General features: G+C 39.1%; 1 protein-coding gene across 1 annotated transcript; it reads left to right on the forward strand.

The window, feature by feature from the left end:
* Positions 1 to 9: 9 nt before the first annotated feature.
* Positions 10 to 18,363, forward strand: DNAAF1 (dynein axonemal assembly factor 1). Its single transcript, XM_075283395.1, has 12 exons — positions 10 to 118; positions 1,765 to 1,849; positions 2,534 to 2,625; positions 9,015 to 9,236; positions 10,448 to 10,614; positions 11,802 to 11,923; positions 12,151 to 12,317; positions 13,331 to 13,639; positions 14,730 to 14,836; positions 16,572 to 16,646; positions 17,278 to 17,569; positions 18,275 to 18,363. Exons 1-12 carry the CDS (start codon positions 10 to 12, stop codon positions 18,361 to 18,363), a joined length of 1,836 nt encoding a protein of 611 aa, XP_075139496.1.
* The last annotated feature ends 316 nt before the right edge of the window (positions 18,364 to 18,679 follow it).

An 18,679-nucleotide genomic window follows, 5' to 3' on the forward strand; every position in this document is an offset into this window, starting at 1 on the left:
GAGGGTAAAATGCAGCCAGCAGCAGCAGAGCAGCAAGTAGAAGAAGCATGGAGCAACCAGAATAGCGCCTGCAGTAAGGTCCGACAAGAGACAGGTGCAGGGGAGGTAACGCGGCCCGGTAGGTGACAACACTTGGTAGAAATACAGAGGATCAGGAGCGCTCACAGCAACCAATCACATCACTGGTTTCATTTTAATTAGAACTGATAGAAAGAAAGCTGGATTCTTATTGGCTGCAAAACCAGCACTTTAGGTCTATCTGTTTTTCTTGCCTGATGGCTGTTTTCTGCTCTCAACCATCTGAAGCAGGTTACTGGTAGTCAAGTGTAAATGTAAGCGTGAACTTGAAGCTCCTGAGCCTGCCTGTCTGGTGCCATGTAGAATATTGGTATATTTATGTGTAAGAGGGATCTTTGGTGCCTCCTCAGGGTTCATGGCCTGGTAGTAAGGGTTACCACTGCGCCCCTATAGGTACGCCACTGTGTAAGGGCCTCACCGCATGGATCTGAGTGGATTTTCTAGATTGCAATGTCCATCCCAACTTTTTTTTCATCATCAAGAAAGATTGTAGTTGTGTGATAGATATATCAATGTGCTAGAAACAGTATGGAGCCCGATTCATATTAAGCAAATTGCATCTGAATAGCTGAAACCCATAATCCGTTAAAGGGGTTGTCTAACCCCCAAACAAAATTTTAATATTGATGACCTGTCCACAGGATAGGTGATCATTATGTGATCTGGTCGGGTTCCAACACCCATACCTTGCACATATTATATGTTCCAGTAGCCTCTGGATGCCAGAACCTACTAGTGGATGGGCGGTGCGTGCAGCGGTGTTCCTATACAAGTAATAGGGGCAGCGTTGCAGTTCCCTACACTATGCAGTATTATTTGTATAGGAGCAGCACTGTACGTGCTACCCATTCACTAGCAGCTTCTGGCACCCAACAGCTAGAACAGATGATCTGTACAGGGTTCGGGTGTAAGACTGACAGATCGCATACCAATGTAGTATTCAGGCTATTCTTGAAAGTCCTATAGAAGTGAATGGAAAATACGGTACTCTGCTCATACAAGAAGGGTATGTTCACATAGAGTTTTTTAAAGCGGATTTTGACGTGGAATCTGCCTCGCTTCTTTTTCCGCTAGCAAATTCCACCGTGTGAACATACCCGAAAAGGGTTATGGACATTATGTTAATAAGCCACAAATGGGAAAACCCCTTTCAGGGTCAATAAATGTACTTTCACATGTAAGAATTTGGCACTGAATTGGACAGTTTTTTTTTCTGCTACATGATTTTTTCAGCTAGCAGAAAAAATAAGCAGAAAACCAGCTGCGTGAAACCCATTTATAACACCATTCACGCAGCTGTATTAAAGTTACTGAATGTGAATGGGGCTATTCACATGACCCATGTTTTTTCTGTTTTAATGGATCATCAAAAAATACGTCATGTCCTATTTTTGTCCATTTTCACAGATCATTCAATACACTAAAATGTATGAGGGGTTCATGAAATGTGCATTTTTCACGACCGTTTTGTAAAATGTTCCTTTAAGATAAGATGATCCTTTAATAGTCATACCATGGGGAATTTCAGTGTGTTATAGCAGCATAGATAATAACTAACATAGTTCACCTAACAGACTTCCTGTAGCAAGTGACATACATATAATAATAGCTTACTGGATGAAACCTGCAACTGTTTCTCCTTTACATAAAAACTGCAACTTACTCTTTCTTTCTTGTGTCTCAAAGCTGAAATCCCTGTCTGTACAAAATCTGGAGATCCCAAAGAAGTAACCTGCTCGGCAAATACCAAGGATAAAGACTATGGCCCCAGGTAATTGCAGTATGCGCACTGAGCCCATACAAACACTGGTAAAGATCCATAGATCCACACATAGACAGCACATTTAAAGGGGTTGTCCAGGCAAAAATGGTCAACCATTTTAAAGTTTAAATAAGTTGTGAAAAATATAAAATAAATCCATAGTCACCTGTCCCCGTTGCTACAGTGTCCTCCTGCGCCTCCCAGTTCATCGGCTCCAGTGATGTATTCCATTGTTGTGCTGAAGCTGCTGATTGGCTTCAGTGGTCATATGACCGCCAAGGCCAATCAGTGAAGGACCTGAATGTCGCTACCTGTGACATCATGGGTCCTCCTTCTGAGGCTCAATGAGACCGCTGATTGGCCTTAGCAGTCACATGCAGCTTCAGCACAACACCGGAAGAGACGCGGGAGAGCAGACAAATTGGTAGGCGCGGGACAACACTGGAGCAACAGGGTCAGGTGAGTATACGTTTTTTGTTGTTTTTTTTTTTCACTTTCCCCAGCAGATTTAAACTTTAAAAGTTTTGCCTGGACAACCCCTTTAACATTTTTACCTAAAGTACATTACATTTTGGTCCAGAATCGCATGCTCTATGAAATGTGACTAAGTTGTCAGAAAAGATAGCGACCATTTAAAATCTTTTTGATTAGATGATAAATAGTTATTTTCTTATCCTTTTTGTCTTGTTCTAGGTTAACCAAACAGTATCTGAGAGACTTGTGCAAGCAGCATAAATTGTATGTAACACCTCACCTCAATGACACTTTGTACTTACATTACAAAGGTAAGCAAAATACAAAACTATTCAAGAAAGTAAATTTGCCGTATTTTTCGGACTATAAGACGCACCTAGGTTTTAGAGGAGGAAAATAGGGGAAAAAAATTTTGAAGCAAAAAATGGTAAAATATTTAATATATGGGAGTTGTAGTTTTGCAACAGCTGCAAGGCCACATTGACAGGTGACCCTGCAGCTGTACGGGGATGCATAGAGTGTTTTTTTTTGTGGGGCCAGCTGTACTTTTTAGTTATACCATTTTGGGGAATATCTATTGCTTAGATCACCTTGTATTGAAAAAAAACCCGGTGGTTTATGAGATATATATATATATATATATATATATATATATATATATATATATATATATATATAATTTTTTTTTTTCTAGGGACAGGAGGTGATTTAGAACTTTTATTTATATTTTTAAAGCTTTTTTTTTTTTTTTTTTACTATTTTATTCCCCCCCGGGGGCTTGAACCTGCGGTCACTTGATTGCAAGTCCCATAGACGGCAATACAACTGTATTGCCGTCTATGGGACATTCTGTCTATTAGTATTACGGCTGGTCATAGAGACCAGCCGCAATACTAATACAGCAGTGACAGGCCTCGGAGCCTCATTAGGCTCCCGGCTGTCACCCGAACAGGTCGGCTCCTGCGATATCGCTGCCCAGGAGCTGGCCTGCAACTCTACAGGTACGGGGCCGGTGGGGACCGGCCCCGGGGGAGAAGGGGCCACCGATACTGACTCGGCATCCGCTGTACTAGAGAGGCGGATGCCGGGGAGGGATAGACGCTGGCACAGGTGCCGGGCCTGAGACATCGCTGCGCTCCTCTGCCCTGCATGAAGCCAGCGGCGGGGGGACGGAGGAGCAGAATAGCATCACTCCTCCCGCTGCTGGCTTCATGCAGGGCAGAGGAGCACAGCGATGTCTCAGGCCCCGGCGTCTATTCCTTTCCGGCTTCCGCCTCTCTATTACAGCGGGTGCCAGGCGCCACATTCGGACTATAAGACGCACCCTTCTTTTCCCCCCAAATTTGGGGGGAAAAAAGTGCGTCTTATAGTCCGGAAAATACGGTAATTAGAAATAATAACTAAATGGCTAAAGTCAATCACATTTATCATTTAAAAATGCAGATGTGTCATGAGTAGTATGTGTTACACAGGTAAAACTGCAGATGTGTAATGAGTAGTATGTGTTACACAGGTAAAACTGCAGATGTGTAATGTGTAGTATATGTTATACAGGTAAAAATGCAGTTATGTAATGTGTAGTGTGTGTTACCCAGGTAAATAGCACAGATGTGTAATGTGTAGTATGTGTTACACAGGTAAAACTGCAGATGTGTCATGAGTAGTATGTGTTATACAGGTAAAACTGCAGTTGTGTAATGTGTAGTATGTGTTATACAGGTAAAACTGCAGTTGTGTAATGTGTAGTATGTGTTATACAGGTAAAACTGCAGAAGTGTAATGTGTAGTATGTGTTATACAGGTAAAACTGCAGATGTGTAATGTGTAGTATGTGTTACACAGGTAAAACTGCAGAAGTGTAATGTGTAGTATGTGTTATACAGATAAAACTGCAGATGTGTAATGTGTAGTATGTGTTATACAGGTAAAACTGCAGATGTGTAATGTGTAGTATGTGTTACACAGGTAAAACTGCAGAAGTGTAATGTGTAGTATGTGTTATACAGGTAAAACTGCAGATGTGTAATGTGTAGTATGTGTTACACAGGTAAAACTGCAGATGTGTCATGAGTAGTATGTGTTATACAGGTAAAACTGCAGTTGTGTAATGTGTAGTATGTGTTATACAGGTAAAACTGCAGTTGTGTAATGTGTAGTATGTGTTATACAGGTAAAACTGCAGTTGTGTAATGTGTAGTATGTGTTATACAGGTAAAACTGCAGTTGTGTAATGTGTAGTATGTGTTATACAGGTAAAAATGCAGATGTGTAATGTGTAGTATATGTTATACAGGTAAAAATGCAGTTATGTAATGTGTAGTGTGTGTTACCCAGGTAAATAGCACAGATGTGTAATGTGTAGCATGTGTTATACAGGTAAAACTGCAGAAGTGTAATGTGTAGTATGTGTTACACAGGTAAAACTGCAGAAGTGTAATGTGTAGTATGTGTTATACAGGTAAAACTGCAGATGTGTAATGTGTAGTATGTGTTATACAGGTAAAACTTCAGATGTGTAATGTGTAGTATGTGTTATACAGGTAAAACTGCAGATGTGTAATGAGTAGTATGTGTTATACAGGTAAAACTGCAGATGTGTAATGTGTACTATGTGTTATACAGGTAAAACTGCAGATGTGTAATGTGTAGTATGTGTTACACAGGTAAAACTGCAGAAGTGTAATGTGTAGTATGTGTTATACAGGTAAAACTGCAGTTGTGTAATGTGTAGTATGTGTTATACAGGTAAAAATGCAGATGTGTAATGAATAGTGTGTGTTAACATAAGTAAAAACACAAATTTGTAATATGTGTTAACATAGGTAAAAACACAGGTTTGTAACGTTTAGTATGTATTGACATGAGTAAAAATGCAGATATGAAACGTACTATGTGCTAACACAGGTAAAAATGCAGTTGTGTAATGAGTAGTATGTGTTATACAGGTAAAACTGCAGATGTGTAATGTGTAGTATGTGTTACACAGGTAAAAATGCAGATGTGTAATGAGTAGTATGTGTTATACAGGTAAAACTGCAGATGTGTAATGTGTAGTATGTGTTATACAGGTAAAACTGCAGTTGTGTAGTATGTGTTATACAGGTAAAACTGCAGTTGTGTAATGTGTAGTATGTGTTATACAGGTAAAACTGCAGATGTGTAATGTTTAGTATGTGTTATACAGGTAAGAATGCAGTTGTGTAGTATGTGTTATACAGGTAAAACTGCAGAAGTGTAATGTGTAGTATGTGTTATACAGGTAAGAATGCAGTTGTGTAGTATGTGTTATACAGGTAAAACTGCAGATGTGTAATGTGTAGTATGTGTTATACAGGTAAAAATGCAGTTGTGTAGTATTTGTTATACAGGTAAAACTGCAGAAGTGTAATGTGTAGTATGTGTTATACAGGTAAAACTGCAGAAGTGTAATGTGTAGTATGTGTTACACAGGTAAAACTGCAGTTGTGTAATGTGTAGTATGTGTTATACAGGTAAAAATGCAGATGTGTAATGAATAGTGTGTGTTAACATAAGTAAAAACACAACTTTGTAATATGTGTTAACATAGGTAAAAACACAAGTTTGTAACGTTTAGTATGTATTGACATGAGTAAAAATGCAGATATAAAACGTACTATGTGCTAACACAGGTAAAAATGCAGTTGTGTAATGTGTAGTGTGTGTTACCCAGGTAAATAGCACAGATGTGTAATGTGTAGTATGTGTTACACAGGTAAAACTGCAGATGTGTCATGAGTAGTATGTGTTATACAGGTAAAACTGCAGATGTGTAATGTGTAGTATGTGTTACACAGGTAAAACTGCAGAAGTGTAATGTGTAGTATGTGTTATACAGGTAAAACTGCAGATGTGTAATGTGTAGTATGTGTTATACAGGTAAAACTTCAGATGTGTAATGTGTAGTATGTGTTATACAGGTAAAACTGCAGATGTGTAATGAGTAGTATGTGTTATACAGGTAAAACTGCAGATGTGTAATGTGTACTATGTGTTATACAGGTAAAACTGCAGAAGTGTAATGTGTAGTATGTGTTATACAGGTAAAACTGCAGTTGTGTAATGTGTAGTATGTGTTATACAGGTAAAAATGCAGATGTGTAATGAATAGTGTGTGTTAACATAAGTAAAAACACAAATTTGTAATATGTGTTAACATAGGTAAAAACACAGGTTTGTAACGTTTAGTATGTATTGACATGAGTAAAAATGCAGATATGAAACGTACTATGTGCTAACACAGGTAAAAATGCAGTTGTGTAATGAGTAGTATGTGTTATACAGGTAAAACTGCAGATGTGTAATGTGTAGTATGTGTTACACAGGTAAAAATGCAGATGTGTAATGAGTAGTATGTGTTATACAGGTAAAACTGCAGATGTGTAATGTGTAGTATGTGTTATACAGGTAAAACTGCAGTTGTGTAGTATGTGTTATACAGGTAAAACTGCAGTTGTGTAATGTGTAGTATGTGTTATACAGGTAAAACTGCAGATGTGTAATGTTTAGTATGTGTTATACAGGTAAGAATGCAGTTGTGTAGTATGTGTTATACAGGTAAAACTGCAGAAGTGTAATGTGTAGTATGTGTTATACAGGTAAGAATGCAGTTGTGTAGTATGTGTTATACAGGTAAAACTGCAGATGTGTAATGTGTAGTATGTGTTATACAGGTAAAAATGCAGTTGTGTAGTATTTGTTATACAGGTAAAACTGCAGAAGTGTAATGTGTAGTATGTGTTATACAGGTAAAACTGCAGAAGTGTAATGTGTAGTATGTGTTACACAGGTAAAACTGCAGTTGTGTAATGTGTAGTATGTGTTATACAGGTAAAAATGCAGATGTGTAATGAATAGTGTGTGTTAACATAAGTAAAAACACAACTTTGTAATATGTGTTAACATAGGTAAAAACACAAGTTTGTAACGTTTAGTATGTATTGACATGAGTAAAAATGCAGATATAAAACGTACTATGTGCTAACACAGGTAAAAATGCAGTTGTGTAATGTGTAGCATGTGTTATACAGGTAAAACTGCAGATGTGTAATGAGTAGTATGTGTTACACAGGTAAAACGCAGATGTGTAATGTGTAGCATGTGTTATACAGGTAAAACTGCAGATGTGTAATGTGTAGCATGTGTTACACAGGTAAAACGCAGATGTGTAATGTGTAGCATGTGTTATACAGGTAAAACTGCAGATGTGTAATGAGTAGTATGTGTTACACAGGTAAAAATGCAGATGTGTAATGAATAGTGTGTGTTAACATAAGTAAAAACACAACTTTGTAATATGTGTTAACATAGGTAAAAACACAGGTTTGTAACGTTTAGTATGTATTGACATGAGTAAAAATGCAGATATAAAACGTACTATGTGCTAACACAGGTAAAAATGCAGTTGTGTAATGAGTAGTATGTGTTATACAGGTAAAGCTGCAGATATGTAATGTGTAGCATGTGTTACACAGGTAAAACGCAGATGTGTAATGTGTAGCATGTGTTAACTCAAGTAAAAATGCAGATGTGAAACATATACAATGTGATAACAGTTAGAAATGCAGAGGTGTAACGTGGCGCATGTGTATGTAGTGATGTAAGTAAAACGCAGAATAACAGCTTTGGGCTGTATGGTTTTTACAGACAAATCATGCTATGACCACATGTCATCTGTAAAATACATGTAAAATCCAAGGTAACATGATGGTTCAGTGGCTAACATTACTGTCTTTCTTGGTTTCGAATTTGACCAAGGGCAGTATCTACATGGAGTGTGTATGTTCTCTCCGTGTGTGTGTGGGCTTCTTTCCTTACTTTATAGGTAAATTGGCTTCCTATAAGCAACTGGCTCTAGTGAGTGTTGGGGATGAGTGCCTGTCTGGTAACCTTTGACTTCCCAACGCTACCTGCGCTTTGAGTCCCTTGTGCACTGTGGCTGTTACTATCAAGGTTCCTGGTGACATATAATGTAAGGCAGACTGATTCTTAGGGACATGAGCTCTGACTTACACATTTAAAGACTTTTGACTGTAAGACAATCTTGCCCTTAGAACCTAGACTTAAAGTCCCATGTCATTGCTTATGGTGGAGAATCTCTTTGAAGGTTTTGGCAGGTTATAAGCGCCAACATATTCCACAGCGCTGTACAATTTGTAGGGTTCAAATACAGACAGATACATAACAAAGAACGTCATTTCACACAATGAGATTGAGGGCCCTGCTTGCAAGAGCTTACAATCTATGAGGTAGAGGGGGTGACACAAGAGGTAGCAGGGACGGCATTGCTTATACAGTATTCAGACAATTTTGTAATAGAGGTTATACACCTAGTGGTCATAGCTGTGTCCTCCAGAGCAGGAGGAAACATTTGTCACATCAGCTCTGAGAATCAGACATGTTCATTTGGTATCCATAAACTCTAATACGGAATATGGACAGGGATTGTCTGAAAGGGACAATGACCGATGTTCTCCTTGTAAAATGTAAGTTTGTCGCTATCTCCTTCTGCGTTAGTGGTAGTTTGTCTCTTCTGATGAAACAATTCAGTCATGTAGTCACTTTTTACCGGCAAGTATGGGACCATATTCTTCTCTAGCAAAATATTGCTTACAGGCTTCTCTACTCAATATACAAGCCTTTGTGCATTTTTTCTTATATTGGTTTTGTTTTCATCACCCAGGATTTATGCGTTTGGAAAATCTAGAAGAATATACAGGCTTGAAATGTCTTTGGCTGGAATGTAATGGTCTGCAGAAGATCGAGAATCTGGAAGCTCAGACAGAACTACGTTGTCTTTTTTTACATCAAAACGTCATTAACAAAATTGAGAATCTTGAACACCTACAAAAACTTGACTCCCTCAACCTCTCCAACAATTACATCAAGACTATAGAAAACCTTTGTGAGTGGCAAGTTCAGTATTTGCCTAATAATGTTATGCATGTGCCTTACGTATTGTTGTATGGCATGTTGGAGTTCTGCATGTCCATTCCTTAGTTCTTGTGGATGATAAATCACTACCATTTCTGTGTAACAGCAACCTGTTATCTTTACCCCACTTTAAAAATCTATGCACAGTCTTGTCTCTGGTGGAGTCAGAAATGACTGAACATTTGGCTGACTTCTATATCAAGTATGGGCAGCTTTAGTCTGCATGCGCTGCTTGCAGTCATATAGGGGCTGAGTATATGTCACATTTCATTTACTAGTAATTAAAGGGACATTCTGACCCTTGACATTTATGGTGTAGGAAACTCACAAGTGTCTGATGACTCTATTGTGTCAAGCAAGACATCCAACATGAGAAAGTTTGAGAATGTGCATTGCTGTCTTTACCACAGTCTATGGGAGTTATGGTGAACACAGAACTGGCGATGCTGTTTAGTATTCTATACTAAACTTCAGAAGCTATTTAGAAGGGTTAATATCAGGGTTTATAGTAAAAGTAGGGGGTCGATACTAACATCATTCTATTTTAATGTCATTGGGCACATTTTCTGATAGTGTCTAATAGTTAGATTTATCACAGGGGCTGATGCTGGATGGCAAATATGGATATTAGCCTAGTTTTTGGCACTTTTGTGGTATACTGTGTCAACTGAAGCCCCACTCCCTTTCCTACTAAGCCAGACATCGTTACAAGACAAGGTATAGCAAATGTCTAAGGGCTAGTTCACATGGGGCCAAAGGGGCGGATTTTGACAGCGGAATCCACGTCATGATCTACCCCTTACAATGGTGGTCTATGGAGACCACTAGTGTTCTTTTTTCCGCTATCGGCAGCTGCCAATAGCGGGAAAAAAAGAAGCGAGCTGCCCTTTCTTCAGGCGGATTGACGGCTCGCTGAGCCGCGGCTTCCGCCTGACGGCCGCAACCTCCGTTGTCCGCCCATTCATTTGAGCCGACTCTGGGGTGGGGGAAGCCGCAACTGTGACATCGTGGCTAGCGGGTTTTGACCATATTTTGACTTGGCTCCCCGAGTCAAAATATGGTCAAAATCCGCCCCCCACCCCCGCGTGAAAGAGCCCTAAAACAGTTCAGAAATGTTATTTACACCCCAGAATTCTGTGACACTTGTATTAGTTCATCTGCCTTATTGTGCTTGTATTCCAGCTTGTCTTCCAGTTCTGAACACTCTTCAGATTTCTCATAACCTATTACAAACAGTAGAAGATGTGCAGCACCTACAGGAATGCCACAGTATTAGTGTCCTGGATTTATCTCACAATAAATTGGATGATCCTGCAGTAATTGATATCCTTGAAAAGATGCCAAATCTGGTAAGCTTATATATTGAAATATAAAAAGCCATCACACTTCATGGTCCATAAACCTTAAAACTATGGAAAAAGTAAAGCATTGGTAAGGAATTCATGGAATCGGTTGTTAATCTTACCCTCTGTAAATAACAATATAGTCACATGCCACACACCAAATTCGCTGGTCATCCATACATTTGAAAAATTGAGAGAGACATGGTAGCAGCTGGCATGTACAGAATAGTCCTCCCTTACCTTTCCTTTAAGCTCATATGGAGTCAAGTTAGAATGAATACATCTAAATGTAAGGATTGGTAAAGACATAGTCATATAGTAGATGAGGTTGGATGAAGATACCGGTTCATCAATCCTTCAGTACCACTAGTCATTACTAACTTGGTGGCCTAATTAGAAAGATTAGTTTAACTACCAATAGTATGTGACTAGAGATGAGCGAGTAGGTATTCGATCGAATACTATGGTATTCGAAATACTCGTACTCGATCGAGTACCACTCGCTATTCGAATGGAAAAGTTTGATGCAGAACCAGCATTGATTGGCCGAATGCTATACAGTCGGACAATCAACGCTGGTTCTTCTCCTACCTTTAGAAGTCTTCTCCGTGCAGCTTCCCTCGCGGCGTCTTCCGGCTCTGAATTCACTCTGCCAGGCATCGGGCCTGGGCAGAGCCGACTGCGCATGCCCACTTGTAGTGCGGGCATGCGCAGTCAGCTCTGCCCAGCCCCGATGCCTGGCAGAGTGAATTCAGAGCCGGAAGACGCTGCAGGGACGCTGCACGGAGAAGACTTCTCGGAGGATCCAGCCCGATCCTCACTCGTGGACTTGGTAAATGTAATTTGATCGAACGTTGCCTACCCCTGAAACGAGCATTTTCCCCCCATAGACTATAATAGGGTTTGATATTCGATTTGAGTAGTTGAATATTGAGGGGCTACTCCAAACGAATATCGAACCTCGAACATTATACTGTTCGCTCATCTCTATATGTGACATTTTTGGTTTATTTTTTATTTTGGAAATTTAATTTATATCCCAAGCAAATTCCTTCCAGTTGTTTGTATCAGCAGATGTAAGCCATGTATCTTCAAGTTAATTCTGCTGTCTGTTTTAGATCCTGTGTGTAAAGTCAAACTACGTTTCTGCCCACATTGATCGCGATCATTTTATCTATTGCTTTTTCCTGTAGCATGTATTAAACCTGATGGGAAATGAATTTATTAAGAAGATTCCTAATTACAGAAGGATAGTTACAGTGCGGTTGAAAGGGTTAACATATCTGGATGACAGACCAGTATTTCCGAAAGACAGGTAAAACATATATATACAACCTGATTCAACGGCCTCTTAAATGTAGAAAGTATATAATTTATTGTACAACTCTAGGGGGGAGATTTATGGGGAATTTTTAACCTTTTCAGAAGTGAAATAAGCAGCATAAAAAAGCAAAACGACACAAAATGTTTTTGAAAAAAGGCTCAAAAATTCACAAGACTTGATAAATTACAGTACTTCTTACCATTACATTCCATCAACAGAGCATGTGCTGAAGCCTGGTCCAGAGGAGGGCGGGAAGCAGAAATGGAGGAGAGAGAGCGTTGGGAGACCAAAGAAAGGAAGAAAATCCAAGATAGTATTGATGCTTTATCTGAAATCAGGAGGCAAGCTGAGGAGAGGAAGTGCAGGAAGACAATGGAAAAAGAAGGTATGAAACACATCGTAATTTCAATGTAGATAGGATTGCTGCAGATCTGAGGAGATCGGATTTCAGGTATCGCTTGCCCTAGTTTTCTGATGGGCCAAAGTCTCTCCCATCCACTGCCTTAAAAAGTAGCAAGATGGGCACATAATCAACAAAGTGGCGCATCTTTGGAGCAAATCACAGCTATGTGACAAAGATGTTCCAATCCTACACTAGTTTTCTAATGTAGCTATGTTAGCAGTTAGTTTTACCACCTAATATGCTAATTATGCTCTGTACAGAGAGGTGGGTGGTCCTGGTATGTGGGCAGATAGTCTGAGTCCACCTGACTGTAGACCTTAGTTAGCATATTGGGTGCTGAAACCGATTGCTCAGGAATGCTGGGGGCTAAAGAAAAAATTCTAACTGGTATGGAATTTTTGGACTGCTATAGGAGCTCTGTGTCCCTGAAATACATTACCAATGAGATAAAATAAAGAATTAATTAAACCACTCTGTTGTAAACTCTGTTTACTACCTATAGTAATCTCCTTGTTGTGGAATAGGGAGGGGAGCAAGTAAATACCTAACACTACTAGGGACTGGGCAATTTTACACACATATATACCTGCTGCCTTGTACATGGGGGCCGTATTCTGTGTTTGTGCACCTATTTTTAATGAACCACCAATAAAGGTTAAGTTTTAATATTTTCTAGTGGGGGTGCCCCTTTTCGTTGTTTACAGTATATAATAGGTAACCCTTGATCCAAAGTGTGCCTAAAGAATTAATTATCCTGAAATCCATTTAAATGGATTTGGATTCCGCTCTTGGTTTGTGCCTAAAGATGCCACTTGGGGTTTACACCTGGCTACCACCACTGTATCGTGTTAATGATCTTTCAATCTACCTATTGGTAGGTTGCTAATTGTAGTAATAAATTAAGGTTAGTCTTCCAATATAACCCATTATGTCCTTTTATTCCTTATATAGCCTTATTTTTGTCCTTATGTTTTACATTGTCATTCACTGCTTAGAAACAATGGTTGCTGAGACAGTTGTCGCTGACGTGGAAGAGAAACACTGTAAGAATGAAGAGTCTCAAGAGAAGATCCAAAGATTTGTTGAAGAAACTTTTGAGGCCTATGAAGAGTTAACCTATAACATGAACAATGACTCTCCAAGAGGTCCACTTGTACAGATTCTTGAAGACGACAGGCAGAAACAAGCTGAGACATCTCCTGATGTGGATACTGATTTCCACACTTTAACAGAACAAGAGTACAATGCTGGGAATAAAAACAAATTATGGAGTGTGGATGCAGATTCTCATTGTCTTATAAATGGTAAGTAAATGAATGAATAAGACAGGAATGACTATTAACTACATTAATTACCATATTCTGAGGAAGATCTAGAGAAAAGCATTAAAGGGATCCTATCATTGGATACCCTTTTTTTCTGACTAACACGTAGGAATAGTCTTAAGAAAGGCTATTCTTCTCCTACCTTTAGATGTCTTCTCCGCGCTGTCGTTCGGTAGAAATCTGGGTTTTCTTCGATATGCAAATGAGTTCTCTCGCAGCACTGGGGGCGGTCCCTAGCACTCAAACAGCACTGGGGGCGTCCCCAATGCTGCGAGAGAAATCTCCAGCGACGCCTTCTATCTACTTATGGAACGCCCTCTCCGTGTGTCTTCTTCCGTTCTGGGTTTTAATCTTGTAGGCATGCGCAGTCGGCTTTGCCATCGGGCAGAGCCAACTGTGCGTGCCCGTGGCCACAAGAAAATGGCCTCTTACACCAGCCTACTGTGTAAGCGGCCACAAGAAAATGGCTGCAGACATACGTAGCTGCAGTAAAAAACAGCAACAATAACGCATCACATTGTTTTCTGCAGAGTTTTCCTCTAGCGTTTCCATAGGCATTAATTGACATGGTGTGATTTAGAAAAAAAAACATGGTTCTTGAAATTGAAGCATTTCTACTGCGAAGATTTTGTTACAATATGTGGATTGAAATAGGCAAAATCCAATCCGCTTGGCTGGTATCGTAATAAGCTGCGTTTTTGCCTGACCAAATCGTGGCGTTATCACAATGTGGGGCCCTGGCCTCAAGATGTTTTTTTATATTTAAAAAAAAAAAAAAAAAAAGGGGGGGGGGGGTCCACACCAGGCACCAGAATGCAGTCACTTGTTTGCTTGTCCAATACACTACAATACTATATTAAAACTGGCATCCAGCAGCACCACAGTATTATGATGCTATTAACTATATGCGAATATGGTGCTGGGAGGGAAGTGTATAAAGTTCTTTTTTACCCTTAAAATAGCGCAATTCTTTTGCATGGTTTTGTTCTCTCTTGTTTATGCTACCACATACTTCCATCATTTTTTCTACAATTGCTGTACAGCTGATCATATTACATTTTGTCTTTAGAATCACTGGAGGAGATGAACAAGGAAGGTTCTCTGACTACGGGACTGGTCAATGCTGATGATATAGAGATTGTTCCTCTAAAGGCCACAGAAAAGCTTTATATTGATGTATGTGAGACAGACTTCATGACTTGTCAGCCATCTGAATATCTGTCATGTTTCCTTCTCTTTCTCATAACAGGAAAAAGTCCTAATATATATTTTAATGTTATCAGATTTACTTTAACAGTATGAAAAACATTCCAATAAAACCTAAGTGAATGTAAAAGGTTTGAACAGGATTTGAAAAAAAAATGTTTTCTGAAAAACTGCACTGTTGTGTTCACTACCTCAGACCCATTCATTTCAATAGTGCAGAGCTGTGATACTTGGACAAGTATGATCCTTATATTGAAAAAAAGCCATCACATTTTTCTAATCCCACATTACAGGCCGTAGCCAAAAAATTCAGTAGGAAAAACCGTGGCGGAAACGCATTGCAGTTTTCTCACAGCGTTTTTTAACAGAAAGTTCGCTGAGTTTTCCTGCGGTTTTGGACATCTCAGCATTTCCTCTGCAATGTGTGGATAGAATTTGCTAGAATCTCATCCACTTTGCAGGGACTGTAGGACGCTTTGGTTTTTGGTGTTTACACCACGTGTGGCTTCAGCCTAGAGCTACTTCTCACATGACTGAGGTGTAAAAAGTCGTGAAAAGCATCCATCTTTCATGCCCCTCTTGCTCGTGAGAGGGGGTCGTTTTCACAGATCCTACATTAAGATGTATGGAGGGATCCCTGAAAACATGACCTATATTGAGTCAAGTGACTAGCCCCATTCACAGACATTGACTCTAATGCTGTCGTGTGGATATAGCTTAAGGTCATTTTTAACATCCATTTTGCATCCATTGTATTTTTCAGTTTTGATGACAGCGTTATCCATTTTGTATCAGTCTTAACTGTCAGTGAAAAAAAAAAAAAACGAATGAATTTTATTAATCTGTCTTTTTTGAACCAACCTTTGACATCCATTTGACATCTTTTAAAAATCGATAAATTGATTTTTATTGGGTCTGTTTGACCATCAAAATGGACAGAGGTGCAGCATGTCCGTTTTTTTGACAGCCATGAAAAACTGACATGTGAATGGACGCACTGAAATCAATGAGACGCATTTATTTTATGTTCCTTCCCGACTTTTGCTTTTTTCTGGGAAAATAGGGCATAGCCTAGGCGGAGAACCTTTTTACGCTGTATTTATGACTTGCATCTTTTTAAAAGGGGCAAATAAAGCTGCAAATCCACTCCAGTACATGGGCAGCATAAAAAAGCTTGTCAGGTTAGAAAACGAATAGATAATAATAGTAAACCCCTTAAGGCAAAGGCCCTACGTTGCGGAAGCGCAGCCTTTTTAATTGCAGATTTTGCTGCATTATTTAGAGCCAAACTAAGGAGTGGATTTAACAGAAGAGAAACATCTAAGTGATTCCTTTATATTTCCCTTTCCTTTTCACGCTTAAAAAAAGCAGCAAAATCTTCAAGAATAAACGCTGCATTTCCACGTGAGACTGAGCTGAAGGTAGAAGTATAAGAATTTCCTATACATTTCCTTATTCCTCTTGTAGATACTCTTGGCTTTGACTCAAAAAGCCACAGCAAAATCTGCAACAAAAAAAAAAAAATCTGCGTTTGCGTATCGTGGGGCCTTAAACTGATGCTACACGTTGCGGAAAAAGGACACGTATAAGAATTTCCTCTATGTTTCCCATTCCTTTTGAAGTCAGTGCTTTTGCAGAGAATATCAGTGCTGGGTAAAATGGTGTGTAAATATAATATTTTGCTTCCTTATTGTTTATAATACAGGATTTGCCAGACTTGGAAGATGTGGACATTAAGGAGCTACCCTCAGACACGGAGGAGAACATCCCTACTACTAAGGTAGATTCATTTTTCCTCTGGATGTCTACCAGACTCTGACACACATTAGTTTTCCAGCCACAGCAATGTTTTCTATACTGATAACCGATCCACAGGATTGGTCATCAGTCAGTATCAGATGGATTGGGTCTGACACTGGTCAGGTAATTCTTGCTGCCTTTGGGTGTCAGAAGCTTTACATTTTAGGGCCCTTTTATTTCTAAACATTTTTTTTTTTATGTAGATTGTGAACCCTATATAGGGCTCACAATGTACATTCTTCCCTATCAGTATGTTTTTGGAGGATGGGAGGAAATCCACGCAAACACGGGGAGAACATAGAAACTCCTTGCAGATGTTGTCCTTGGCAGGATTTGAACCCAAGACTCTAGCACTGCAAGGCTGCAGTGCTAACCACTGAGCCACCGTGTGTCCTTTTGTATATAAATATGCATCCTTCAGAAATGGTTTTTAAATTTACTTGAGAAAGGAGCCTAGAGTTCCGAAGCGTTGTAATCTGTCATCATTAATAGCCATTAAAAAGGTATCAACTACTGAAGACTATCAAGTTTTTTTTAGTTTTTTTTTTATATTCCCTTATTTGTAAACATTTTTGATGTGACTTTTCTTTACCCATCATGTCCTATAACAGGTGTATCGACCAAGGATTGAAGTGATATCTGGAAATAGTGATGAGAGTGACAGTGACTGGGAGAGAGAAGAACTGACAACAGACACTGGGAACAATGAGCAGCCTCAGCTTCATCCATTAAGTATATATACCAATGAATTGTCAGCTCCTACACATACTCAACCAGAGGCTGCAGCTTTTAAGACTAAAAGACCTGTAATCCAAGAAATAGTTAATGAACACATGGATGAGATAGACCACAAAGACAGTCAAGCCAGGAATCACAATGTAGATTCATTGGACCCAGCATTAGGTAAGTAAGTGTTGTTAGGCCTCATGCACATCACAAAATGCAAATAGTCAGTTTTGCTATATGGTGCACAGAACAGAACCATGTCACAGGCTAGTTAGATCTGTGTGGGGTGAACTGAGTTCCCACCCAGAAGCACTAAATACAGTAGAGAGCCTTTATTCAAGCAAACATTGAATATGATGGTTTTATAACATATAACTGCAGTTAGAAAATTCTAACGCTCTCTTCCACTCAGTGAATTAGTATTTGCTTTTAATAATTTTTATTGAAAGAATAAAAGGTTTTCATTCAGACCGTGCCTACATTTTTAATAAAGTAAACGTCATTCCATCAAATCATAGATTATAGACATTGTGAACCAATAAGGAAAAAAAGCAATCAAACATTTTGTCAGATTAGAGACAATGTAAAAAGATGAGTATATCATTATCTACTTTGATAGCGTGCAGGCGAAATATAACGTGAGGATACAAGAGCTCTTAAAAGAGGCTCTAAACTAGAAAACTATAGGTAGAGTCATCTAGGTTAGCAATCACCAAGACCACACCACCTCAGATTCTAGTCCTAGAATCAGTCACTTTCCATGATCCTTTCCAATTTATTTTTGACAAGATGTAAAGCTATGGAAGGCGTTCTCTAATTCTATGCTGTGAGCAGTTCTGCTGCCATGTATTAATATTCATGAGCATTACATTTTGTTTGCAGATAATGGCAACAATGTGGAAACGACATCTGAAGAGTCTTCATCTCCTAGGACGGAGATTGCTGACACTTGGACTTATGATTTGGATTAAAAAGAAAAAAAACCGTTTAACTTTCAATACTTTTACAAATACATTTTTTTTTAATTAAGAAATAGAGATCACTGAAACGTTTTTAAGGCTTGAGTGTGAACAATGATACTACAAGTCCCACATACATTAAGATTTAAGTCCGCTTATAAGTCATGTGAAGATGGAGAGAAAAGTCCTGCATGGAGGACTCTCTCCTCCGGGTTCAGCATATAGTCCAGCAAGCAGCACTTTTCTATGTGCATTTTTCGGGTGGAAACCCAGTGGACCCCATTACAGTCTATAGTCAGGTAACCTCTTTTTAAAGAGGAACTTTCAT

The sequence above is a fragment of the Leptodactylus fuscus genome, chromosome 7 (assembly GCF_031893055.1).
Source record: "Leptodactylus fuscus isolate aLepFus1 chromosome 7, aLepFus1.hap2, whole genome shotgun sequence".
NCBI classification, from domain to species: Eukaryota; Metazoa; Chordata; class Amphibia; order Anura; family Leptodactylidae; genus Leptodactylus; species Leptodactylus fuscus.